The following is a 26,887-nucleotide window of genomic DNA, read 5'->3' as shown; positions in this document are numbered from 1 at the left end:
GGGAGTGTTTGACAGTGATGAGGGGTGGTTATGGATGCAGGGCAATGAGGCAGTGATCGTTGAGATCCTGGTTGAAGACAGCAGAGGTGTATTTGGAGGGCAGGTTGGTTAGGATGATATCTATGAGGGTGCCCATGTTTACAGATTTGGGATTGTACTTGGTATGCTTTCGTTAATAAAATAATGACAAAAATACTCTTTCAAAATGCAGATGTTAATTTCCTTATGGATCCATAAGTAATTACTATGGGAATAAATATCACTGAATGACAGAAATATTGGAACAAAGTAGGCTAATGAAGGTAAACAAATTGTTGCTTACTGGAAAATACTCTTTCAAACACATACGGTCATGTTGTACAGCGCCATTATGGCTATTAGCAGAGCTATTAGCAGGACAATAGAATTGCCTAGGAGGAGGGTAGGGGGAGAATTCTATCGTCAAATGTATTTCTTAGCTTGGTTGGCTGTATTGCAATTTCAGTTTAATCCACCAGAAAATACAGAACAAATAATATAACAAATATTGTGATTAAACAGAAATATCCTAATTGATCAAAAAAAAACATTTATCAATTTGAACCTTTAACATGTGGACGGAGGGAAAGGTATTATTATTATTAGTATTATGTTTCACATTCGACCATGGTTGGGAGTACCATAGGGCGGCGCACAATTAGCCCATCGTTTCTCTCCCTCTAAAAACAGAATTAATTGTTTTGGCCTTTACAAATATTATTTTGGCCTTCATTCAGATTACAATCGCTCACTTTCGTTTTTTGAAAATGAAATCTCCAAAATATCGCTATATACAATCAAGTTGATGGCACAGTCATATAGCCCCGGTCACCTACATAAGGTTGAGTGACTCACTCATTCATGGCTTTGGATCAAAATAAAAATTCACCAACATTATTTATGATAGTCTTAATAAAATAAGGTCTTATTCCTGACCTGTACAGTATTAGAATAGCCCATTATGGGCTATTAGCAGGACAATATACCTTTACTAACACCTCTATGTATTTTGATAATTTGTGCAAGGCAATTAATCAGCATGAAAAACTTTGTGTATGGGGCCTCCCGAGTGGTGCAGCGGTCTTACTGGCTTTATTTACAAATTAGTGAGAATGTCTCACCCCATGTTCAGGAATGGCATTTTTTTGGCTCACTCAATGAAAACTAAACAAAGCTATTATTATTATGAATTCATTCATAATTATATAAAAGCCTCTTAGATATTATCACAAATCCGATTTGCCGTAAAGAAAAATGCCCCTTAGATAATCATTCAGAATCCTCAAATGTAATTATTGGCGGAGAGTCGCGTCAATTAAAAAAATATTTTTAGATCTACGGTAGACCTACAGTATGCGAAATGAGTCTCACTAGTGTTGAGTAATGTGCTGTTAACCTGTTGAGTGTAGGGGGCAGTATTTTGATGTTTGGATGAAAAACGTAACCAAATTAAACTGCCTATTTCTCAGGCCCAGAATCTAGAATATGCATATAATTGTCAGATTAGGATAGAAAACACTAAAGTTTCCAAAACGGTCAGAATATTGTCTGAGTATAACAGAACTGATATTGCAGGCGAAAACCTGAGGAAAATCCAACCCGGAAGTGCTGTTTTTCCTGAAAGCTCTCTGTTCCATTGCCTGCCATTGCTCCATTTAACCTCTTGAAACTAGGCGGCACTATTTTAATTTTTGGAAAAATAACGTTCCCAAAGTAAACAGGCTATTTTTCAGGACTAGATAATAGAATATGCATATAATTGACATCTTAGGATAGAAAAGACTAAAGTTTCCAAACTGTAAAAATATTGTCTGTGAGTATAACAGAACTGATATCGCAGGCGAAAGCCGGAGAAAAATCCAATCAGGATTTATTTAGAAACCTCTGCGTTCCTATGCGTCCCTATTGAGCAGTGAAAGGGATATCAACCAGATTATTTTTCTGTGTCTTCCCTAATGTGTCTAGTGTCACAAGACATAGTTTCAGGCTTTTATTTTGAAAAATGAGCGTGAGTGACAACACTGCGTCAGTGGTCAGCTGGTAGCTCTCAGAGTGTTATGTGCGTAATAGACAAATGCGGCCATTTTTTCTCTCGCCCCTACTAAGAAGCCAACTGACCCGGTTGATATATTAGTGAATAGATATTTGAAAACACCTTGAGGATTGATTATAAACAATGTTTTCCATGTTTCTGTCGATATTATGGATCCAATTTGGAATATCGGCGTTGTCGTGACCGCAATTTCCGGTCGATTTCTCAACCAAATGTGAAGAACGGAGCTATTTCGGCTACAAAAATAATCTTTATGGAAAAAAGGAACATTTGCTATCTAACTGGGAGTCTCGTGAGTGAAAACATCCGAAGCTCAAAGGTAAACGATTTAATTTGATTGCTTTTCTGATTTTCGTGACAAGGTTGCCTGCTGCTAGCTAGGCATAATGCTATGCTAGGCTATCAATAAACTTACAGAAATGCTTGTCTTGCTTTGACTGTAAAGCATCATTTCAAAATCTGAGATGACAGGGTGATTAACAAAAGGCTAAGCTGTGTTTCAATATATTTCACTTGTGATTTCATGAATATGAATATTTTCTAGTAATATTTTTTGTCCGTTGCGTTATGCTAATTAGTGTCAGTCGATGACAATTCTCCCGGATCCGGGAGCGGTAGTTCCAAGATGTTAAAAGTGGTGTAGGTTTGATTTATTTTAAAAGCATATTGAAGTTAGAAGCAATATGATTTGAAGCAATAACTATTTCAGCATTGTTTCATGCTGCTCTGAGACAAGCATGGGGACTGGTCTTGATAAATCAATGAGATTTTTTATTTTCACTGAATATCCATTTGGGTATTGGTTACACTACAATTAGAGTGTGGAAATGTTATGCCCCATAGATATTAATTTAGACTATTCCAATCCTCTTATGCTCTTAGTACTGTAGCCTACTCCAGACCGTCATGTTGTACAGCGCCATAGTTTTCGTACCATCCTAACGGAAACCCTGAGGGTTTCATTTTTTTATTTTCTTGCAGTAGAAAGACCATAATATTAATCAATTAGCTACATTTCTTAAAATCAATTCCATATACTATGTTCTTACAAAAAAGGTTTTAAATTCTCTAGTAATGCCAATACTGAAGACTATCAAATACTTCTCAAAGATGCCCTCTGGTGATTAAACTAGCACTAACTTGCATTAATGGTAAAAATGGCTGACAAATAACGTGCCATAGAATTCTGCAGCAGCCCACAAGGTGTGCTGCATGCAGCACAACAACTTTTAAAGGAGGAAACACTGTAGACCAGCTAGGCCACGACAAAACCTTTGATATGGAGTGAAATACATTGAGGGATATTGAAGATTTCTTACATTGAGATACTCCACAGGCTTGGTGACGTTAAACTTGTCCATCGTGGAGATAATGATGGCGGGCGTGGTGAGAAAGAAGAGCAGGAGGAAAAGGATGCAGTTGATGATGAAGCAGCGAATCCACCAGGAAATCCCCCCCAATGATAAGTGCTCCCTGTCAGAGAAGTTGACATACACAGAGATCATTTGTAAACCATCCAGCATTTAAACAGGTCATCCCACATGCACATTAAAGTGTTACCTTCATATCAGACTTAATACAATACCTTCTGGTAATGTAACATACATAGGAAAAATAGAACACTAGTTTTAAAAGATAATACAATCCAAAGATGTGTTGATATCAAATCTATCGAGCAAAATTCACACCTGTGTGCACACGCACATACTACTATTCTGTTTTACGGGCCCTGACCAATTGTGCTATTATATTTTCATTTTTTTTCTGATCTTAACTCTTTTGTACATAATGTTACCACCATAGTTCCTATGACTAAAAGAGCTTCTGGATATCAGAACAACGATCCTCGATATGGAGGAGGAGTTCTACTTCAATGAGTCGGTGACGAAGGACAGGCCCAAATCCCAGCCATTCGAAAAAGGAAGAGGCGGTGTTATAGAGACTGGCATGTGGGATACCTGACGAGACTATGTCGGCGAGTGGATAAACCACCTCTACCCTCTGTTCTATTGGCGCATGTGCAATCACTGGAGAATAAACTGGACGAGTTCTGTTCGAGACTATCAACATGATCGGAAGAAATCGAATATCCTATGTTTCTCAGAGTCATGGCTGAACAAGGACATGGAAACTATAAATCTAGCTGGTTTATCTATACATCGGTAGGACATAACAGCAGAGTTGGGTAAACTCAAGGGGGGGGGGTCTCTTTGTTAAGAGCTGATGCGCAATCTATAATATTAAGTAAGTTGAGGTTCTGCTCGCCTGAGTGAGAATACCTAATGATAAGCTGTACACCATAACATTTCTGTCATCTATATTTTTCGTAGCTGTCCATTTACTACCACAAACAGATACTGGCTGGAACTAAAACCACACAACGAGCTGTATGGTGCCATTAGCAAACAAGAAAATGCTCATCCAGAGGCGGCGCTTCTAGTGCCCGGTGATTTTAATGCAGGAAAACTGAAATCAGTCTTACATAATTTCTACCAGCATTTCACCAGTGCAACTAGAGGCGAAAGAAAACTGTAGATCATCTTTACTCACAAAGATGCATAACAAAGCTCTCCCTCACCCTTCATTTGGAAAATCTGATTCCTGCTTACAAGCAAAAACTTAAATCAAATCAAAGTCTCACGTGAGCCAAATACAACAGGTGTACAACAGGTGTTTCACCTTACAGTGAAATTGCTTACTTAAAAATTGCACTGTTGGTTAGGGCTTGTAAGTTTTTAAAAAATGTATTAGGTAAACAATAGATAGGTAAAGAAATGTATTAATTTCAGTAAAATGACAATGAAAATAACAGTAGGGAGGCTAAATACAAGTGGTACCAGTAGAGTCAATGTGTGGGGGCACCGGTTAGTCGGGCTAATTGAGGTAATATGCACGTGGGCATAGTTAAAGTGACTATGCATAGATGATAAACAGAGAGTAGCAGCAGCGTAATAGGGGGTTGGCGGGTTGGGGGTGGCGGGACACAATGCAAATAGTACGGGTAGCCATTTGATTATCTGTTCAGGAGGTTTATGGCTTAGAGGTAAAAGCTGTTGAGGAGCCTTTTGGTCCTAGACTTGGCGCTCTGGTACATTTACATTACATTTAAGTCATTTAGCAGACGCTCTTATCCAGAGCGACTTACAAATTGGTGCATTCACCTTATGACATCCAGTGGAACAGTAGTGCATCTAAATCTTTTAAGGGGGGGGGGGGGGGGGGGGGGGGGGGGGTGAGAGGGATTACTTTATCCTATCCTAGGTATTCCTTAAAGAGGTGGGGTTTCAGGTGTCTCCGGAAGGTGGTGATTGACTCTGGTACCGCTTGCCATGAGGTAGCAGAGAGAACAGTCTATGACTGGGGTGGCTGGAGTATTTGACCATTTTTAAGGTCTTCCTCTTGACACCGCCTGGTGTAGAGGTCCTGGATGGCAGGCAGCTTTGCCCCAGTGACGTACTGGGCCATACACACAACCCTCTGTAGTGTCTTGCTTCCGTAGGCCGAGCAGTTGCAGTACCAGGCAGAGATACAACCAGTCAGAATGCTCTCGATGTTGCAGCTGTAGAACCTTTTGAGGATCTGAGGACCAATGCCAAATCTTTTCAGTCTCCTGAGGGGGAATAGGTTTTGTCGTGCCCTCTTCACAACTGTCTTGGTGTGCTTGGACCATTCTAGTTAGTTGGTGATGTGGACACCAGGGAACTTGAAGCTCTCAACCAGCTCCTCTACAGCCCAGTCGATGAGAATGGGGGAGTGCACGGTCCTCCTTTTCCTGTAGTCCACAATCATCTCCTTTGTCTTGATTACATTGAGGGATAAGTTGTTATTCTGGCACCACCCGGCCAGGTCTCTGATCTCCTCCCTATAGGGTGTCTGGTCGTTGTCGGCGATGAGGCTGTTGTGGTGATGAGGCTGGTACCACTGTTATGTCGTCTGATGTTGGAGTCGTGCCTGGCCATGCAGTCGTGGGTGAACAGGGAGTACAGGAGGGGACTGAACACGCACACACCCCCGAGGGGCTCCGATGTTGAGGATCAGCGGGCAGATGTGTTGCTCCTACCCTCACCAGCTGGGGGTGGCCCGTCAGGAAGTCCAGGATCCAGTTACAGAGGGAGGTGCTTAGTCTCAGGATTCTTAGCTTAGTGATGAGCTTTGAAGGCACTACGGTGTCGAACGCTGAGCTGTAGTCAATGAATAGCATTCTCATATAGGTGTTCCTTTTGTCCAGGTGGGAGAAGGCAGTGTGGAGTACAGTAGAGATTGCATCATCTGTGAATCTGTTGGGGCGATATGCGAATTGGCATGGGTCCAGGGTGTCTGGGATGATGTGAGCCATGACCAGCCTTTCAAAGCATTTCATGGCTACAGATGTGAGGACTATGGGGCGGTAGTCATTTAGACTGGTTACCTTAGCATTCTTGGGCACAGGGATTATGGTGGTCTGCTTGAAATGCACTGCTCAAAAAAATAAAGGGAACACTAAAATAACACATCCTAGATCTGAATTAATGAAATATTCTTATTAAATACATTTTTCTTCACATAGTTGAATGTGCTGGTGTTAGGTTCCCCAGTTTATGTGTTGTAGTTTGTGTTTGTGCATGTGTTTATTTCAGGAAATGGCTTCCGGAAATCCCTCAAGCAGCTGATTGGTCGACTCCAGGGCTAATTGGAGAGCTGACCCCGCCCCCTCGTCAAGACAGCTGTCTCCAATTACCCATTCCATCTGAAGATATATAAATGCCAGTGTTCTGTTCAGGAGGGAGAGATTTTTGTAGAGAGATTTTCTGAGAGATTTTGCTGGAGGTAGATTTGCTAGACATTTTGCTAGAGGTAGATTTGCGAGAGATTTTCTGGGAGGTCATTGCAGAGAGATTTTGATAGAGGTTGATTTTGCTGGGAGTTCATTGTTTTGTGAGTTTGTTGCTCAGATAGAGCTCATTTGATGTCCTTTGTTTCTTAGTTTGTTTGTGAAATTGTTTAATATTCTGTTTCATTTGTTCCCAGGGGGAAGGGGAAGGCACCTTGGGAGTGCTTAGGCAAGAGGCCCGCGGGCATACATATACCCGTAGCATATTCGCTGTCTAGGCACACTAGGTAAGACCTGGGCGGACCACCCCCTGTATTTTGGTTAGGGCACCAGGTGGTGCTAAATTAGGTAAGTAGTGGGTAGGCAGGTAAGATAGGAGAGGGGGAGCTTTGAGATTTACTTTCTTTGCTTTGGTTCCGTCCAGCCCCTTTTCCCCATATTACCGTGTAAAGGAATAAAGTCCTTGTAAACGGTACCACATTCTGCTTGTTGTCATTCTTACTCGCACCTACAGTCCATACCTTTTTCACTTCACGGAGAGTTTAGTTGTAGCAGGGTGTTGCGTTCCCTCTTCATAGAGGCGTGCGTAACAGCTGGCAACAAAATCACACAAAAATGATCAATGGAAATCAAATTTATCAACCCACGGAGGTCTGGATTTGGAGTCACACTCAAAATGAGGCTCAGTAGTGTGTGTGGCCTCCACGTGCCTCTATGACCTCCCTACAACGCCTGGGCATGCTCCTGATGAGGTGGCGGATGGTCTCCTGAGGGATCTCCTCCCAGACCTGGACTAAAGCATCCGCCAACTCCTGGACAGTCTGTGGTGCAACCTGCTGCACATCTGGGACATCATGTCTCGCTCCATCCACCAATGTGTGCTCAATTGGATTCAGGTCTGGGGAACGGGCGGGCCAGTCCATAGCATCAATGCCTTCCTCTTGCAGGAACTGCTGACACACTCCAGCCACATGAGGTCTAGCATTGTCTTGCATTAGGAGGAACCCAGGGCCAACCGCACCAGCATATGGTCTCACAAGGGGTCTGAGGATCTCATCTCGGTACCTAATGGCAGTCAGGCTACCTCTGGCGAGCACATGGAGGGCTGTGCGGACCCCCAAAGAAATGCCACCCCACTCCATGACTGACCCACCGCCAAACCGGTCATGCTGGAGGATGTTGCAGGCAGCAGAACGGTCTCCAGACTCTGTCACGTCTGTCCCGTGCTCAGTGTGAACCTGCTTTCATCTGTGAAGAACACAGGGCGCCAGTGGTGAATTTGCCAATCTTGGTGTTCTCTGGCAAATGCCAAACGTCCTGCACGGTGTTGGGCTGTAAGTACAACCCCCACCTGTGGACGTCGGGCCCATTTATTAACATTACTGACTGCTCAAAAGATTTTGACTGGTTGCAGGTTCATATCAACAAAGAACAAGAATTACAGTATCACAGAGACAAAGGACAAGTTTGTGAGATGCAGGGTACAGTACTGTAAAAATAGGGGTACAAGGAGGAGGAAGAACAAAAAACAAAATTGCAGAGCAAAGCAGAGTAAGAATTTCTGATAAATTTTGATGTTTTCGTTCATCAAAAGACAATGACGGAAAAATATGAATATTTTTTTTAGATTAAAAATGTACTTCTCCCTGAGAATTGTATGTTTTGAACAATGTGTTTTCTATTTTTCGGTGTATTGTTTACTGACTGCTTGAGAGTGTATATCATTTTGATCACTTTGTTTATGATTTGAGAGCAGTGCTTGATTTTGAACACAGGTAAAACTGTTTTGAGGCGAATGTTTCATTTTGCAAGAGGAGTCAGAGGTTATGTAAATAGTGCTTGAAGATTAGGTTTTGTGTTTAATGTTTTCAGGAAATGGAGCAAGGTTTCAGAAATTGTGTTTTAGCAATTGAGAAAAACGAACTTCTGGGCCACATCATGACTGACGGCAGCCCATTCTTGCATAGTCAATGCTTGGAGTTTGTCAGAATTTGTGGGGTTTTGTTTGTCCACCCACCTCTTGAGGATTGACCACAAGTTCTCAATGGGATTAAGGTCTGGGGAGTTTCCTGGTCATGGACCCAAAATATCGATGTTTTGTTCCCCAAGCCACTTATTTATCACCTTTGCCTCATGGCAAGGTGCTCCATCATGCTGGAAAAGGCATTGTTCATCACCAAACTGTTCCTGGATGGTTGGGAGAAGTTGCTCTCGGAGGATGTGTTGGTACCATTCTATATTCATGGCTGTTTTCTTAGGCAAAATTGTGAGTGAGTGAGTGAATGGATTCTGAGACATGAATGGTCTCAGAATGCTTTACTGGACTGATGGTAGTGCTCACCTTGTCTTCTCCGGAAAAGCTTTTTTCCGGATGCCCCAAACAATCGGAAAGGGGATTCATCAGAGAAAATGACTTTACCCCAGTCCTCAGCAGTCCAATCCCTGTACCTGTTGCAGAATATCAATCTGTCCCTGATGTTTTTCCTGGAGAGAAGTGGCTTCTTCGCTGCCCTTCTTGACACCAGGCCATCCTCCAAAAGTCTTCGCTTCACTGTGCGTGCAGATGCACTCACACCTGTCTGCTGCAATTCCTGAGCAAGCTCTGTACTGGTGGTGCCCCAATCCTGCAGCTGAATCAACTTTAGGAGACGGTCCTGGCGCTTGCTGGACTTTCTTGGGTGCCCTGAAGCCTTCTTCACAACAATTGAACCACTCTCCTTGAAGTTCTTGATGATCTGATAAGTGGTTGATTTAGGTGCAATCTTACTGGCAGCAATATCTTTGCCTGTTAAGCCCTTTTTGTGCAAAGCAATGATGACGGCACGTGTTTCCTTGCAGGTAACCATGGTTGACAGAGGAAGAACAATGATTCCAAGCACCACCCTCCTTTTGAAGCTTCCAGTCTGTTATTCGAACTCAATCAGCATGACAGCGTGATCTCCAGCCTTGTCCTCGTCAACACTCATACCTGTGTTAACGAGAGAATCACTGACATGATGTCAGCTGGTCCTTTTGTGGCAGGGCTGAAATGCAGTGGAAATGTTTTTTGGGGATTCAGTTCATTTGCATGGCAAAGAGGGACTTCGCAATTAATTGCAATTAATCTGATCACTCTTTATAACATTCTGGAGTATGTGCAAATTGTCATCATACAAACTGAAGCAACAGACTGTGAAAATGTATATTTGTGTCTCAACTTTTGGCCACAACTGTACATATTACCTCAACTACCTCGTAGCCCCTAAAACATTGACTTGGTAACGGTACTTCTTTTATATAACATTGTGCTTGTTATTTTATTGTGTTACTATTTCCTTTTTTTATTTTGCAAATTTGTCTTACTTTTTAACTCTGCAGTGTTGGAAAAGAGCTTGTAAGCAAAGCATGTAGCGGTAAAGTCTACACCTGTTGTATTCGGCGCATGTGACAAAACGTTTTATTTGATGCGGAGCCAGCTAAGCATGGGCGGAGACTGTGTGGGTTATTAAGTTATTGGCAAGCATTCAGTCAACCGCAAAGCTCCAAAGTCACGGTTTCAGGAAAAGAGCTGACTGGAGGTCAAGGGGGGCTGAGGATCACTAATGAGTTTTGGACAAATACCTATCATCACACCATCCCCTCCTTCCATAGCCACATTCTGTCCTTGAGTGTAAAGGTGTGGAGTGTAGTCGTTCTACAGAAAGGATTACTCAGCACTTCACATCACAGACAAACTGAAATGGTCCACCCACAGAGAGTGTGGTGAAGAATGAGTCAGGGGGCTGAAGAAATTTAGCTTGTCACCTAAAACCATCACAAACTTTTACAGATGCATAATTGAGAGCATCCTGTATGACCTCCTGGTATGGCAACTGCACCGCCCACAACCGCAAGGCTCTCCAGAGGGTGGTGCGGTCAGCACAACATATCACCGGGGACAAACTACCTGCCCTCCAGGACACCTACACCACCCGATGTCACAGGAAGACCAAAATGATCATCAAGGACAACAACCAGCCGAGCCACTGCCTGTTCACCCCGCTACCATCCAGGCGGTCAGGTCAGAATAGATGCACAAAAGCTGGTACCGAGAGAATGAAAAACAGCTTCTAGCTCAAGGCCATCAGACTGTTAAACAGCCATCACTAACACAGAGAGGCTGCTGCCTACACACAGAGTTGAAATCATTGGCCACTTTAATAAATGGATCACTAGTCACTTCAGTAAATGCCACTTTAATGTTCACATATCTTGCATTACTCATCTCATATGTATATACTGTATTTTATACCCTCTATTGCACCTTGCCTATGCCGCTCTGTCATTGCTCATCCATATATTTATATATATATATTCTTATTCCATTCCTTTACTTAGATTTGTATGTATTAGGTAGTTGTTGTGGAATTGTTAGATATGGCTGCACTGTCGGAACTAGAAGCACAAGCAGTTCGCTACACTCGCAATAACATCTGCTAACCATGTGTACGTGTCTAATAAAAATTGATTTGATGGTAAGAGTCCCTTTTAGCCTTTCTTGATGCCCTCCTTTGTTCTACCTCGACATCATAGTTTGTGCTAGCCCCATAGAAATAGAATTAGTATTATATTCTAAATTCTATGGCTGGCCCACCCTGTGCAGGACACTGTCTCTTACCAGCGCACGTTCTGAGGGTCAGGAGCATAGCTCACACTCCAGTTGTAGACGTGGAGACTTTCACTGAACTGGGATGACTTGGGCTCTTGGCGACAAGTGCAGCCATGGCATTGGCAGGCATTGAAGTCCTTTAGGATTCTGTGATAAGCGGTAAATGGCAGGGAAATTGAGTAGGCTACACAAGCTTTTATTACATATGGCATTTGGTGGCGGCACTGATCTACTGAGGCGGTTTGAAAGACCATCCTGGTCAGATGTAGCACAGACATCAAATTATGTTAAGATCTACTCACATTGCGGTCATGGCCTCATTCTGGAAAGTGACGAACGCCATGCCAAGAGGTTTGGTGTTGACCTTCTCTTTCTCCTTTCTGTAGTCCTCCTTCAGTTTGGCCTCCCGCTTAGTATAGAAGCTCACCGCCTCTTCCTGAAATATGACAGATTATAATGTACATAACATTGCACAGTAGTACAATTTTCATTGCCTAAAGGTACAGCCTAATACATTTGGTGGTTTTCTGGGTGTCTAACCTGCTCACAGCCTTTGATGACACAGCAGCAGAGGTGTCCACAGGGTTTGGGGTTGATCATGGTGGGCATGTGCTCTTTGGCCATGAGATCAGTGAAGAACTTTAAACTGCGCTCTGTCTTCTTCCTGTGAGGCAACACACGCACACAAAAATCATATTGTAAGCTCTACACATGGTGCACACAACACACAATTCTGCACACATGCATGGTGACATCCATTACGACCACACAATCTAATCAGAGCAGTATATACACTCGCGAACATGCATATATACGCTCACACATATAGCACCAGTCAGAAGTTAGGACAGGCCTACTCATTCCAGGGATTTTGTTAATTTGGACTATTTTCTACATTGTACAATAATAGTGAAGACATCAAAACTATTAAACAACACATATGTAATCATGTAGTAACCAAACTTTTGACTGGTACAACAGACAAAGTAAGGCTCAAGACTTCGGGTGAGTGCATTCCGACACAACTTTGGCAATCAATTCCAGTAGCATGGAGGATTTCTCCAGCCACTGGAGATCAATAGTGTTTAGCACCAGTAGGAGAGTAGGAGGAGATCAAGATGGCCACTGCTGAGTCATCAAGGGCTACTTCAGTCATCAGAACTCACGGACCTAAAAAAATAAGGCCTCTCTCCTCCGATATCTTTTTAGGTCACACAGATAACATGTCTTTGCAACAGTGTCCATAACTTTGCCTGACTTTGTTTAAAGTGGTTTGTCTACAGGTTATTTTCTAAGTGTAATGAATTACAGTTACCTATCCAACATTATAATCAGTAAAGTAACTTTTGGATTACCCAAACTCTATAAAGTAATCTAAGTTTAGGCATTAACTCCGAATGGTTAAGGTTTGTAATAGGCTTAGAACAAAAATATTTAAAAAACAACTTTCTATCGGTGGATTCAAACATGCAACCTTTGGAACCAGAGGCAGACGAAAGCAAAACCAGCAAAACCAAAGCCTACTTGGATGGTAACAGAGCTCACTGTTGCCCCTAGTTGCTGGTTCTGACATCCTCAGACGTGGATGGATGAATGTTGAATACTGACTTGTATTACGGGTGAACTACCTGTTCAAGATATAGGATTTTCAAGAAGCAAAGTGTAACTTGCCACGTCACTGTATTAACTAAACTAAATGAAAAAAATACCCAAATATAGTTTGCGTGGATTATTCCTTGAAGAGGCATTAGAAGACAAAAATAAACCATCAAACACATTTGGTGTGTCGTCATAGTGGTCTCGGATTTGTGGTCAGACTCGCTCACCTGGAACAAACTTTTTCCAATGCTGAATTGAAATGTCATTGAGAAAACAAAGGAGTTAATCAATTTTTTCTCAATCATCGTTTCTGCATTTAAATGTAATCCAAGAAGTAAACATGTAACAGTTACTTTCTAAATGTAATCTATTACAGTTACCTATCCAAAATTCTAATCAGTAAATGGTATTTATGGATTACCCAAACTCAGTAAAGTAATCTAAGTTTAGGCATTAAATCCACATTCTTAAGGTTAGGCATTAACCAGTGATGGAAAAAGTACCCAATTGTCATACTTGAGTCATTTTCTGTTAAGGTATCTTTACTTTTTTTTTTAAGTCACACAGTAAAATACTACTTGAGTAAAAGTCGAAAAGTATTTGATATTAAATATACTTAAGTATCACAAGTAAAAAGTATAAATCTTTTCAAAATCCTTATATTAGGCAAACCAGAAGGCGTGATTGTCTTCGTTATTTACGGATAGGCCAGGGGCACACCTTCAGACTTAATTTACAAATAAAGCATTTGTATTTAGTGAGTCTGCCAGATTAGAGGCAATAGGGATGAGCAGGGATGTTCTCTTGATAAGTGTGTAAATTGGACTATTTTCCTGTTCTGTTAAACATTCAAAATGTAGTGGGGTACTTTTGGGTGTCAAGGAAAATGTATGGTGTAAAAAGTACATTATTTTGTTTAGGAATGGAGTGAAGTAAAAGCTGTCAAAAATATAAATAATAAAGTAAAATACAGATACCAAAAAAACTACTTAAGTAGTATTTTAAAGTATTTTTACACCACAGGCATCAACTCTGAATGGTTAAAGTAAGAGTTAAGGATTAGTTACTCCCCATGTAGTTACTCCCTGTGTCTCCATATACAATTCAAACACTATTTTATGAACATTACAGTTGCCTTGGCCCATTTGTTGAGAGTGAGGAGGTAGTGAATTAAATGTATATATCTCCAACAATGTTTTTGCTTTTGAGCCCTTTTTTTCCTTCAAAAAGGCAGGAATAAATTCCACCTGGAGTTCTTCTACAGTAACTACAGATGTAGGATCTTAATTAGACCTGTATTGTCGGAGGAAAATAATCCTGAAGAAACAGGATTTTTATGTTTAGTCCATCATGTAGCTTTATCACGGGTCAAAATGAGGCTACATGAAGTGGAATACTGATAATATGTGTTAGCGCGGGTTTCAGTGAAAATATGTTAAATCACTCATCTGCATTGCAGCGCAGGAAAATCAAAGCAACAAAAGAGTGATCAAATTAAATGGGAAGTAATATTTATAATATAGGCTATAGAATATACCTCACGTGACAAGACTATGTAATTATCCTACTAAAAATGTTTGACTCCATAAAGATGATTTAGCAAAATGCAAGAAACTATAGTTAACTTACAGTAATAGGCTATCAAGAAAGTTGTCTTTCAAAGGCAAAAAACTGTAATATTATTGTAAAATAAATGAAAAACTTGTACAAGGCACAAGCTTAAGTTACAAAGCCTTATTGTAGGTATGATCAGGCCGGGAACAAGAGAGAAGTAATGGCTTGTGCCATAGCTCTTGGGGGAGAGAGAGGTAGAAAGACTGTGTATATTTCACCAACGCAGGTCAAGAACAAAGAGAAAGAGACAATGAATCTAGGAGCTTTTTTATAAGAATCTGACTTGTTTCGATTCAAAATCTGAGTTGTTGACCAATGGCATTACTGTTGAGTTAACTTCCAATCATATCAGACCCGCAGGATATAAAGAAAACAGAACCTCTGCTTTACAGAGGTGTGACAGAATGGGGGATGTGGAGAGCAACACAGAGAAGGCTAAATTCTTAAGACAAAATAAAATCTTTGCATACAGTGTGGAGTCACTTCAGGGGCTGGGCCGCCCTATAATCCTTCATCTGTACAATTTTGTCAAGCCAAGCCATTTTATGTAGTGAGGGTTGGATATGTTCGGGGCTGAAATTGTGATGAAGCAGTGAGAATGAACACAACAGCAGGTAAAGGTCTCACCTCTCAGCAAACTCAGCATGAGTTTGGCTACGTTGTAGCAGATTCGAGCATCCAGAACAGTGCAGTTCCCATAGGCTTGTCTGTGTGACAATGGCGAGAGAAAACAAAAAAGAACAATTACCATACTATAATAAGTTGATAAAGTCAGTGATCTTAAATTTGCAGTGACATTTTTTTATATTAAGCAAACCAGATGGCACGACTTTTGTTTTTTAAATTTTACAGATAGCCAGGGGAACACTCCAACACTCAGACATCATTTACAAATGAAGCATGTGTGTTTAGTGAATCTGGCAGATCAAAGGCATGGCGATGACCAGGGATGTTCACTTGATAAGTGTGTGAATTATACAACTTTCCTGTGTTACGTTCTAAATAACAGGGTACAAACTGACAGACAACTAGGAAAATCTCAAACCAAGTTTATTCACCCAATGGGTCAGACAGCTGAACAGACAAAGACATTCACACAAGCAATTGAACTATTCCTCCTATGCAGAGTGTCCTTCTTACACATCTGAACAGCCAACACACCTCTGTTGCTAGACAAAACGTTAGTGATCTGTTCTTCCTCACTTCATCAGACCTGACCTCAGCCCAAATTCCTCACTCCTCCCCAACTCACGGCTGTCCTGTTGACTTGTACCAGACTGTGGCCCTTCTCGTTTCCATAGGATCCCTGATGTCTAATAATAACATATTCTGACAGAATGTAAACTTTCTACATTCCCCGCTCTCCTTCAGTGACATGAATACGGATATTAGAAGTGAGAACCAATGAACTGTTTTTGCGAAGCATTGAAACTGTAACAAGTACTTTTGGGTAGAGTATAGAGTGAAAAGTAAATTATTTTCTTTATGAATGTAATGGAGTAAAAGTAGTAAAACATATAAATAGTAAAGTACATATACCCCCAAAAACAACTTACATAGTACTTTAAAGTATTTTTACACCACTGATCTTCACCCACTTCCTACATACAGCGCCTTCAGAAAGTATTCAAAATGGACAGCCTGAATTCAAAATGGATTAAATGTTGTTTTTTAAACGATCACCCATCTACCTACACACACAACAACCCAATTTCCACGACACCTTCCCCAGCGGTACCGGAGTGCCAAAGTCGAGATCCAAAAGGCTTCTTAACAGCTTCTACCAAATGGCCATAATACTCCTGCACAGCTAATCAAAGGGCTAGCCTGAAAAGCTAATCAAAGGGCAACCCAAACCGCTCTTTTACGCTGCTGCTACTCTGTTTATAATCTATGCATAGTCACTTCAACTCTACCTACATGTACATTATTAACTCAATTACCTCGACTAACCAGTTCCCCCCACACATCGACTCTGTACCAGTATCGCCTATATATATAGCCTCCCTTGTTATTTTGCTGTTGTTTAATTATGTGTTCCTTTTACCGGCTTGTAAGTAAACATTTCACTGTAAGGTCTACGACACCTGTTGTATTCGGTGCATGTGACAAATAGAATTGGATTTCATTACTGTATGCCTCAATTTCAGATATCTACGGACAGTTTCTTGGACTTCATGTTATGATTTCTACTCTGACAAGAATTGTCAACTGTGTTTCTTTCTAAATTATGTCCAAAACAATTGAATACTTAAAAATCGGGTTGTAGTAACAGCTCAAGGATGACCAAAGGAAATTGGATGCATCGGAGCTCAATTTGGAGTGTCATAGCAAATGGTTGTGAATACTTACGTTAATGAGATATTTCTGCATTTCATTCTCAATACATTTGCAAATCTTTCTAAAAACATGTTCTCACTTTGTCATTATGGGGTATTGTGTGTGGTTGGGTGAGATGTTATATTTGAATCCATTTTGAGTTCATACTGTAATAAAGAAATACGGAATAAGTCAAGGGGTATGAATACTTTCTTTGGCACATACAGTGGGGTCGGAAATGATTGACACCCTTGATTAAGATGAGAAATAATGACTGTATAAAATTCAAAGACTGAGCTTTATATTATGCAAACAAAAAAAAATTGGGATTGGTATTTATTAAGGATCCCATTAGCTGCTGCCAAGGCGCCAGCTACTCTTCCTGGGGTCCAGGAACATTAATGCCGTTTTATACCATTTCAAATATCACATGACATTACATTTCGTAACACTTTACCCTATACATTACGTGTGTTCCCTCAGGCCACTATCACATATTTACAATACAACATCCATGTGTACGTGTGTAGAGTGTGTGTCTTATGTGCCTGTGTGAGCGCGTCTTCAGTCCCCGCTGTTCCATAAGGTGTATTTATCTTTTTTTTTATAAAAACAGATTCTACTGCTTGCATCAGTTACCTGATGTGGAATAGAGTTCCATGTAGCCATGGCTCTATGTAGTACTGTGCGCCTCCCATAGTCTGTTCTTGACTTGGGGATTGTGAAGAGACCTTTGGTGGCATGTCTTGCGGGGTATGCATGGGTGTCTGAGCTGTGTGCTAGTAGTTTAAAAACATACACCTCGGTGCATTCAGCTGGTCAACACTTCTTACAAAAACAAGTGGTGATGAAGTCAATCTCTCTTTCACTTTGAGCCATGAGAGATGTACGTGTATATCATTAATGTTAGCTCTCCGTGCACATTTAAGGGCTAGCCGTGCTGCCTTGTTCCGAAGTCTCTGTGTTTCACCTGAACACACAACTGAACAGTGGCCCCGGTGCAAAAAAAAACTAGAGCCTGTAGGACCTGCCTTGTTGATAGTGTTGTTAAAAAGGCTTTTACTCAAAGCCAGTGGCATTTCGTTAGTAAAGATTGAAAAAAAAGTAAGGGGTCTAGACAGCCAACCTCAGAAATTCCCGATTCTACCTGGATTGTGTTGGAGAGGCTTCCATTAAGTTAACTGTCTAACAGAACACAGTGTTTTAACTCCTTATCCACAACATAGCAGGGGGTGTAAAGCCATAACTCATGTTTTTCCATCAGCAGACTATGATCAATAATGTCAAAAGCCGTACTAAAGTCTAACAAAACAGCTCCCACAATCTCTTTAACATAATTTATCTCAGCCAATCATCAGTCATTTGTGTAAGTGCAGTGCATGTTGAATGTCCTTCTCTATAAGCATGCAGAAAGTCTTGTTAATTTGTTTACAGTAAAATAGCACTGTATCTGGTCTTAAACCATTTTTTCCAAATGTTTATCAAGAGTTGGTAATAGGCTGATTGATCAGCTATTTGAGCCAGTAAAGAGGGCTTTACTATTCTTGGGCAGCGGAATTACTTTTGCTTCCCTCCAGGCCTGGGGCACACTTTCTAGTAGGCTTAGACTGAAGATATGGCAAATAGGAGTGTCAATATCATCCACTATTATCCTCAGTAATTGTCCATCCAAGTTGTGAGACCCCCGTGGCTTGTCATTGTTGATATAAAACAAAAAAATATTGTCTAACAATACAATTGTTCAGAGAAATACATTTAGTTAAACAAGTAATCTTTTTTTTCTCTAAAAAGGGTCAAAATGATTTACACCCATACATATTCTTTTGAATAAAGTGGTAAAATGTGTAGTATTTGGTCCCTTATTCCAAGCATGAAATGACTACATCAAGCATGTTACTCTACAAACTTGGACGCATTTAGTTCTTTGTTTGTGTTTAAGGTTGTTTTATGCCCAATATAAATGAAATGGAAAATAATGTACTGTGTCATTTGAGTCACTTTTACTGTAAATAAGAATATACAATTTTTCTAAACACTTAAGCTACCATGTTACAGATAATCCTGAATTAATTGTGAATAATGAGTGAGATCATACCCCCAAGACATGCTAACCTCCCCTGTTACTGGTAATGTTTAGAAACATATGTTTTGAATGTGTTTAGAAACATTCTGTTCTTATTTACAATAAAATTGACTACAAAATGGCAATACATTACTTGCCATTAATTTATATTTGGGCACAACATAATCGGAAACACAACCAAAAGGTACTGCAAATGCATTTGTAGGGTCACAAGCTTGATGTAGTCACTGCATGCTAAGAATATAGGACCAAGGACTACCTTATTTATAAGTCTTTGGGGGTGTGAATAATTTTGACCCCTTTTTGAGAAAAAAAATATTGCTTGTAAAACAAAATCTCTTTCTCGGAACAATTGTATTAGTATGAAATATAATTTCCCTTTTTTTTATTACAATATAGCTCAGTATTTGGATTATTTACTTTACACAGTCATTATTGATCATCTTTATCAATGATGTCAATCAATTCTGACCGTACTGTAGAATTTACCACACATGCAGGTGCAAGCCGATGCCTGACAGGAAATGAAACCAGAGAAACGCTTACTCAAAGTGTTGTTTTATGTGGACCTCTTCGGCATATTTGGAGATCCCATTGATAAATAAAGTACGTTTCACCTGGAAAAGAGCATATGCCTTGATTTATGACTGCTGAAAATAACACATCTGTTAATCAGATGTTGACATTTCCTGTACATCAGAACAATTACATTCCAAATGTTCCTATAGTGGCCCACTGATTAAGTGGACATTGCATTCATCTGATTTTGACTAAGCTGGATAAATAAATAAAATAAATCAACTTTACCAGGTCGTCCTCCTTGTAATGCATCTTGGAAGTGTGTCGTCTCATGCTGTACACAGTCAGAAGCAGGTATATGAATGCAAACGAAGTGTGGAGCCACAAGAGGTTAGTCCTGAGAAAAATGCGGAAGAGGTTTTAAAAATGTGTTGGTTAAAATATGTCTAAAAACATTACAAATCAGCATATAATCATCTGATCATGATGTCACAAAATATTGCAACCAGTTTTGCCTGCTGGGATTGTCCGTAAACTACCGATCATTCTTTATTTTCAAATGATGCCATTGGTTTAATAACCAACAAAATAAAAGCATGTTATAAAATATGTACCAACCCAGACTTCAGGTTTGCTATAGTGGTCCGCCCAAAGCTGTATGCATTATTTTCTGCTGACAAAAAGAAAACAATGTATATAGACATTTCCTTTAAGTATTTATATTGTCTGTAGTTAGTTATCGGTTTGTCAATTTAAATAAGACTTTCTTGTAGTTTAGTTATGATAGTCAACCTAAACAAAGTAGTCTGTCAAAGAATACAACCTAAGAGCCGAGATATACTACGTGACAAAAAATATGCGGGCATTTCCACAGCTCCAGAGTCCAGTGGCGGCGAGCTCTACGCCACTCCAGCCGACGCTTGGCATTGCGCATGGTGATCTTAGGCTTGTGTGCGGCTGCTCGGCCATTGAAACCCATTACATGAAACTCCCAACAAACAGTTATTGTACTGACATTGCTTCCAGAGGCAGTTTGGAACTCGGTAGTGATGACAAGGAAGCCTGTACAGAATAAAAATATTCCAAAATATGCATCTTGTTTGCAATAAGGCACTAAAGTAAAACAGCAAAAAATGTGGCAAAGAAATGAACTTTCTCAGTGCCGAGATGTCACTACAGCCTCGGGTTTGATCCCGTGACCGGGAGACCAATGAGGCTGCGCACAAATGGCCCAGCGCCATCCTGGTTTTGCCAGCCGGGAATTCCTTGTCTCATCTTGTCTCTAGCGACTCCTTGTGGCCGGCCGGGCGCCTGCAAGCTGACTTCGGTTATCAGTTAGACGGTGTTTCCAACGACACATTGGTACAGCTGGCTTTCATGTTAAGCGAGCAGTGTGTCAAGAAGCGGGGCGGCTTTGTAGGGTCTTGTTTCGGAGGATGCATGCTTCTCGACCTTTGCCTCTCCTGAGTCCATAGGGGAGTTGCAGCGATGAGACAAGACTAACTACCAATTGGATATCACGAAATTAGGGATAAAAAGGGGTAAAAGTAAACAATTGTTTTATAACTTTATGTCCTGAATACAAAGTGTTATGTTTGGGGCAAATTCGACAAAACTGAGTACCACTCTTCATATTTTCAAGCATTGTGGCAGCTGCATCATGTTATGGGTATGCTTTTCATCAGCAAGGAGTAGGGAGTGTTAAAATAAATGTAATAGAGCTAAGCACCGATAAAATCCTAGAGGAAAACCTGGTTCGGTGCTTTCCAACAGACACTTGGAGACAAATTCACAGTACAGTAGGGCAATATCCTAAAACACAAGGCCAAATATATGATGGAATTGCTTACCAAGATGATGTTGAATGTTCCTGGGTGGCGTAGTTACAGTTTTGACTTAAATTGGCGTAAAAATCTATGGCAGTGCTTGAAGAACTTTAAAAAAGAATAATGTGCAAATATTGTACAATACAAGTGTGCAAAGTTCTTAGAGACGTACCCAGAAAGACTCACAGCTGTAATGGATGCCAACGTGATTCTAACATGTATTGACTGAGGGTTGTGTTCAATATATTAGCAAAAAATTCTACAAGTATGTTTTCACTTTTTCATTATGGTGTATTGTGTGTAGATGGGATTCCATTTTGAATTCAGGCTGTAACAACAAAATGTGAAATAAGTCAAGGGGTTTGAATACTTTTTGAAGGCACTGCAAATGCCTTAATGGGCTGTTTTGTCATATCATAAACCCAAACAAGGACCCATTGGACCATTTGTGTTTTTGTTGTCATAGGAGATTTTGTAAACGTTTAACTGTACAATGGAGAGCAGATATGCAACTTCTATGTACATATCTGATGGAATACGCCTTCCTTCATCTTGTTCCATTGTTTATTTCTTTGTTGAAGTCACATTATTTACGTACAGTCTCATATGACAACAAAAACAATGTAGTGTGTCTTTAGCTTAAGGTGATCTCATTAATAAGGATTTATAAAGGTAAACAAGAGGTACATATCATTAATAGAAATCTAGCACTCACCCAAAAGGTCTCCAGAAAAGTTGACCGGCAGGACGATGCCCACAGACAGAACCCCAACAACCACAAGCTGGCCGATGATGTGGCGCTGGAAGGAAAGGTAGTGCACGGCATCCTCACCACACTTCTCCCGGATCTCCTCGTCCCTAGGTGGGGTGAGGGCAGGAGAAGTGGGTTAACTTTTGGAGTATAAGCTGAGCCTCATTTTCACAGAGACAAGAAAGTTATTTTTAAACTTTTTGATCTTATTTTTGGTGAAAGGGGTAGGGGGTAACATTTTTTACATTCTAACCACAACAAGCCCAGCATGAGACCTAGTCATGTGCAGATCTGGGATAACTAGTTTAACTATGCTTTGTGAAAAGTAACAATTTTTTAGGACGAACAAATAGTTTGCTTGGAGGTGACTACAATAAATGGCATGGCTGTATCTGTAACTGCATGTTGCAGAAATATAATTAATAGAGCAAACACTTTCCTATACTATTCCAATCTATCAGACAGCAGATCAACTGAAAGCTGCAATTGATTTTATGATAGCTGAAAATACTGCAGAGACATTCAAAGCCATTTGCAAACATCAAGTTGGATGCTTAGAAAAAACAATTTAACATATTTCTTCATCTGAGGGTAAGTGCTCGTTTCAAACACACACTATACCATCTTTAAAGGGACAGTTTACACAGAATACAATCTAACACGATTTTCAACCTACCTTGGCTGTAGTTAATTCCGTTTTTCCCTTTTGACATTTAATAGTCATATTTAGTCAACATTGAACTGTTCTTATGCCTGTGTAATAAAACAAATTACTTTTGGCGCAACATTTTATTAGCATGTTGTTAAATAACGTTTTGATCATTTCAGCAATGAGTTGAGTATTTATAACTATTACTATTATGCAATTTATTCATTTTTAAAGTCCTATGTAACACCAATGTTGCTATTGTAATAATCAGTAACTACACATGTATAAGAACTTGATCTCAAGTGTTATTATATCACCTTGTGTCTCACTCATTATGAAAATACATGTGTTTTAGACATTTAGAAATGGCAAAAGGGGTCTACTCTAATATTGAGATGATTCTCTGTCCCCCACGTATTTATTTCTAGGATATATATTAAAATTAATGTATAAGAGCCCTCCAAACCATGTGCTAATGATCATACGGCGGCAGGGTAGCCTAGTGGTTAGAGCGTTGGACTAGTAACTGGAAGATTGCGAGTTCAAACCTCTGAGCTGACAAGGTACAAATCTGTCGTTCTGCCCCTGAACAGGCAGTTAACCCACTGTTCCTAGGCCGTCATTGAAAATAAGAATGTGTTCTTAACTGACTTGCCTGGTTAAATAAAAAATAAAAAAAAAAAAAAAAAAAAAAAATTACACTGAACAAAAATAAACACAACATGCAACAACTTCAAAGATTTTACAGAGTTGCAGTTCATAAGGAAATCTGTCAATTGAAATAAACTCCCAAAATGTGAGAAATAAGTATTTTGTGGTTCATGGAAAATTTCTTGGGTGTTTTAATTCAGCTCATGAAACCAATACGTTACATGTTGTTTATATTTTTGTTCAGTATATATTTAGTATACTAATTCAACTAGCTGTTGTAGTTTTTGGTTCTTCAAATATTTGGCAGCCATCAAATAAACATGTTGATGTTTTATAATTACTTGCATTCAGTGCCTTCAGAAAGTATTCAGCTCCCTCGATTTTTACCACTTTTTTTGTTACAGACTAAATTTAAAATTGATTAAATTGAATGGCTGTGATTGCAGTTACTCCACAATAATAACCTAATTGACTGAGTGAAAAGGCTGTACAGAATACAAATATTGCAAAACATGCATCCTGTTTGCAACAAGCCGCTCAAGTAATACTGCAAAAGAAATTGGCAAAGCAATTAACTCTTTGTCCTGAATATGTTATGTTTTGGGTAAATTCAATACAACATTACTGAGTACCACTGTCTATATTTACAAGGATAGTGATGACTGCATCATGTTATGTGTTTGCTTGCAATCGTAATGGACTGGGGAGTTTTTCAGGATACATTTTTGTTTTACTGAATGGAGCTAAGCACAGCCACAATTCTAGAGGAAAACCTGGTTCAGTCTGCTTTCCAAAAGACACTGGGAGACACTGCCAAAACTACACTGGAATTGCTTACCAAGACGACTGTGAATGTTACAGTTGACTCTTGCTTGACAATCTACGGCAAGACCAAAAAAAATGGTTGTCTAGCAATGATCAACAACCAGTTTAACAGACCTTGAAGAATTTTGAAAATAATAAAATGGTTAAATGTTGCACAATTCAGGTGTGGAAAGCGCTGAGACGTACCCAGAAATACTCACAGCCCACAACTCTCAAGTGATTCTAACGTGTATCGACTCAGGGGGTTGAAAACCTATCTAATCAAGATACATTAGTGTTTATTTTTATTTTACAAAATGTTAGAATTTCTCTTCCACTTCCAATTTGACTTGAATATTTTGTGTAGATCGTTGACCAAAAAAAAGGACAATTAAATCCATCTTAATCCCACTTTGTAATACAACATCTGGAAAAAGGGATGTGAATACTTTCTGAAGGCACTTCCAATATTATTTGATTTTCTGAAAGATATGCAAAATACTTTCAAACCTAATTTGCTTTTCTGTGACCCGTATATGATTAACAAAAGGAAATAATTGCCTTTGAAAACTCCATATTCAACTACCTAGAGTATTTGAAAAGTTGTTATTTAAAATAAACAACAAAATACAACTATTTCTGCCCAGGTCTGTGACCAGGTAAATTCATTAACACTTGCCTTGTTAAAGACCATTATAATTTGAAATTCAAACAGCCCTCGTGGTTTAACAACCCAGCCCTTCCAAATTGCCGGTTGCACATTGATACTTACAAAAGGAGACACACCTAAAACTTTTTTTTTCTCAAGAGGCTGTTTAAACAAAAGGCCATTTACACTCTTAAATTTGTGTATGAGCATTTCTTGTTTGTGGGGAATGTATAAAACTGTTAGATTACAGTATTCGATTTTAATTTTATTTAACCTTTATTTAGGCAGGGGAGTCCCATTGATAACAAATGTATCTTTTTCAAGGGAGCACTACATGACAAGACCAAGTAATTACACAATCAAGGAAGGACCAGAGGAAACAAAGAAAAATACAAAAAAACACAATCATAAAAAATTAAAAAACACATTCCCCAGTGAAGAGGTCTACCAACAATCTGAATTGTCTGAATGGGACCAATGCGTACAACTGTAGGGCTTTCTGAAAATTCTTCGCACATCACTAAGAACACACTAAAAGCAGTTTCACCTAAATCTGGAGTGACAGAAGAATTTTCTAGAGTTACCATATCCTGTCGCAGGGATGGCTCTCTCATACTTCAATGGGTTAGTTACAATGTTAGGTAATATGGGTGTTTTAGCAAAAGGGCTTTATAAACAAGCAGAATGCAATGTTTTGACCTACGCAACGTCAAAGAGGGACAGCCTATTTTCTGATAGGGAATGCAGTGATGAGTTTAAAACCTGTTGCCTGTGATAAAACAAAGTGTACTGCATATAATGGCTATAATTAATGAAGTGGCAGCTGCAACAATGTAGAAGATGTTGCCATAGTCTAGGACTGGTAGGAACGTTGACGGAAAGATCTGCTTTCTACAATTAAGCAAGAGACATGACCTATTTATATAATGCATAGTTTTATTCTCGACTTCTTAGTTATCCAAATGCCCAGATATTCGTAAACAGGGACGCAATCAATCTGGGCACCATCCAAGGAGTCATTGTTGAGCGCTCTAGAAAACAACATATACTTTGTTTTTCCCCTATTTAATACAAATGTCGGGTGAATGTGTTTTTTGTAAGACAATGAAAGCAGTCTGTAGGTCAGATAGAGCCTGGTCCATGGTGGAGGGGAATAAAATAGACAACATTATTATCCCCATACAGGTGCAGTTTACAGTTATTCACAGACAATTCAATATTGTTCACGTAGATAGTAAAAAGTACTGCACCAATAATAGGCCCATCAATAGATACACATTGTGTTAGATCTGTCAAGTAGTTTTTAAAAGGAAAGGTTCATATATTTTGAATGTTATATTGTTTCTGTGCATTTCTGTTCTATCGATTTCCTGAGTTTCATGTGTACAGTTGAAGTCGGAAGTTTACATACACTTAGGTTGGAGTCATTAAAACCCGTTTCTCAACCACTCCACAAATTTCTTGTTAACAAACTACCTTTGGCAGGTTGGTTAGGACATCTACTTTCTGCATGACAAGTAATTTGTCCAAAATTTGTTAACAGACAGATTATATCACTTATAATTCACTGTATCACAATTCCAGTGGGTCAGAAGTTCACATACACTAAGTTGACTGTGCCTTTCAACAGCTTGGAAAATTCCAGAAAATTATGTTATGGCTTTAGAAGATTCTGCTAATTGACATCATTTGAGTCATTTGGAGGTGTACCTGTGGATGTATTACAAGGTCTACCTTTAAACTCACTGCCTCTTTGCTTGTCAAAAATCAAAAGAAATCAGCCAAGAACACAAAAAAAAAATTGTAGAGCAATTTCCAAATGAATGACGGTACCACGTTCATCTGTACAAACAATATTACGCAAGTATAAACACCATGGGAACACGCAGCCATCATACCGCTCAGGAAGGAAACG

The 26,887-nt window shown here is 39.7% G+C and overlaps 1 protein-coding gene across 1 annotated transcript in view; it reads right to left on the bottom strand.

Annotated features, from left to right (window-relative positions):
- Positions 1-26,887, bottom strand: part of LOC115103929 (CSC1-like protein 2) — a 106,716-nt gene that overhangs the window by 41,513 nt on the left and 38,316 nt on the right. Inside the window, exons 7-15 of the mRNA XM_065006314.1 lie at positions 22,184-22,326; positions 20,261-20,312; positions 19,931-20,039; positions 19,670-19,740; positions 15,351-15,428; positions 12,049-12,178; positions 11,811-11,944; positions 11,518-11,655; positions 3,391-3,544 (exon numbers count right to left, since the gene is read on the bottom strand). Of these exons, the coding sequence (XP_064862386.1) occupies positions 3,391-3,544; positions 11,518-11,655; positions 11,811-11,944; positions 12,049-12,178; positions 15,351-15,428; positions 19,670-19,740; positions 19,931-20,039; positions 20,261-20,312; positions 22,184-22,326 (1,009 nt within the window). The remainder of the gene's footprint in view (positions 1-3,390; positions 3,545-11,517; positions 11,656-11,810; positions 11,945-12,048; positions 12,179-15,350; positions 15,429-19,669; positions 19,741-19,930; positions 20,040-20,260; positions 20,313-22,183; positions 22,327-26,887) is intronic.

The sequence above is a fragment of the Oncorhynchus nerka genome, linkage group LG21, assembly GCF_034236695.1.
Source record: "Oncorhynchus nerka isolate Pitt River linkage group LG21, Oner_Uvic_2.0, whole genome shotgun sequence".
NCBI classification, from domain to species: domain Eukaryota; kingdom Metazoa; phylum Chordata; class Actinopteri; order Salmoniformes; family Salmonidae; genus Oncorhynchus; species Oncorhynchus nerka.
This window is presented reverse-complemented; position numbering and strand designations above follow the sequence as displayed.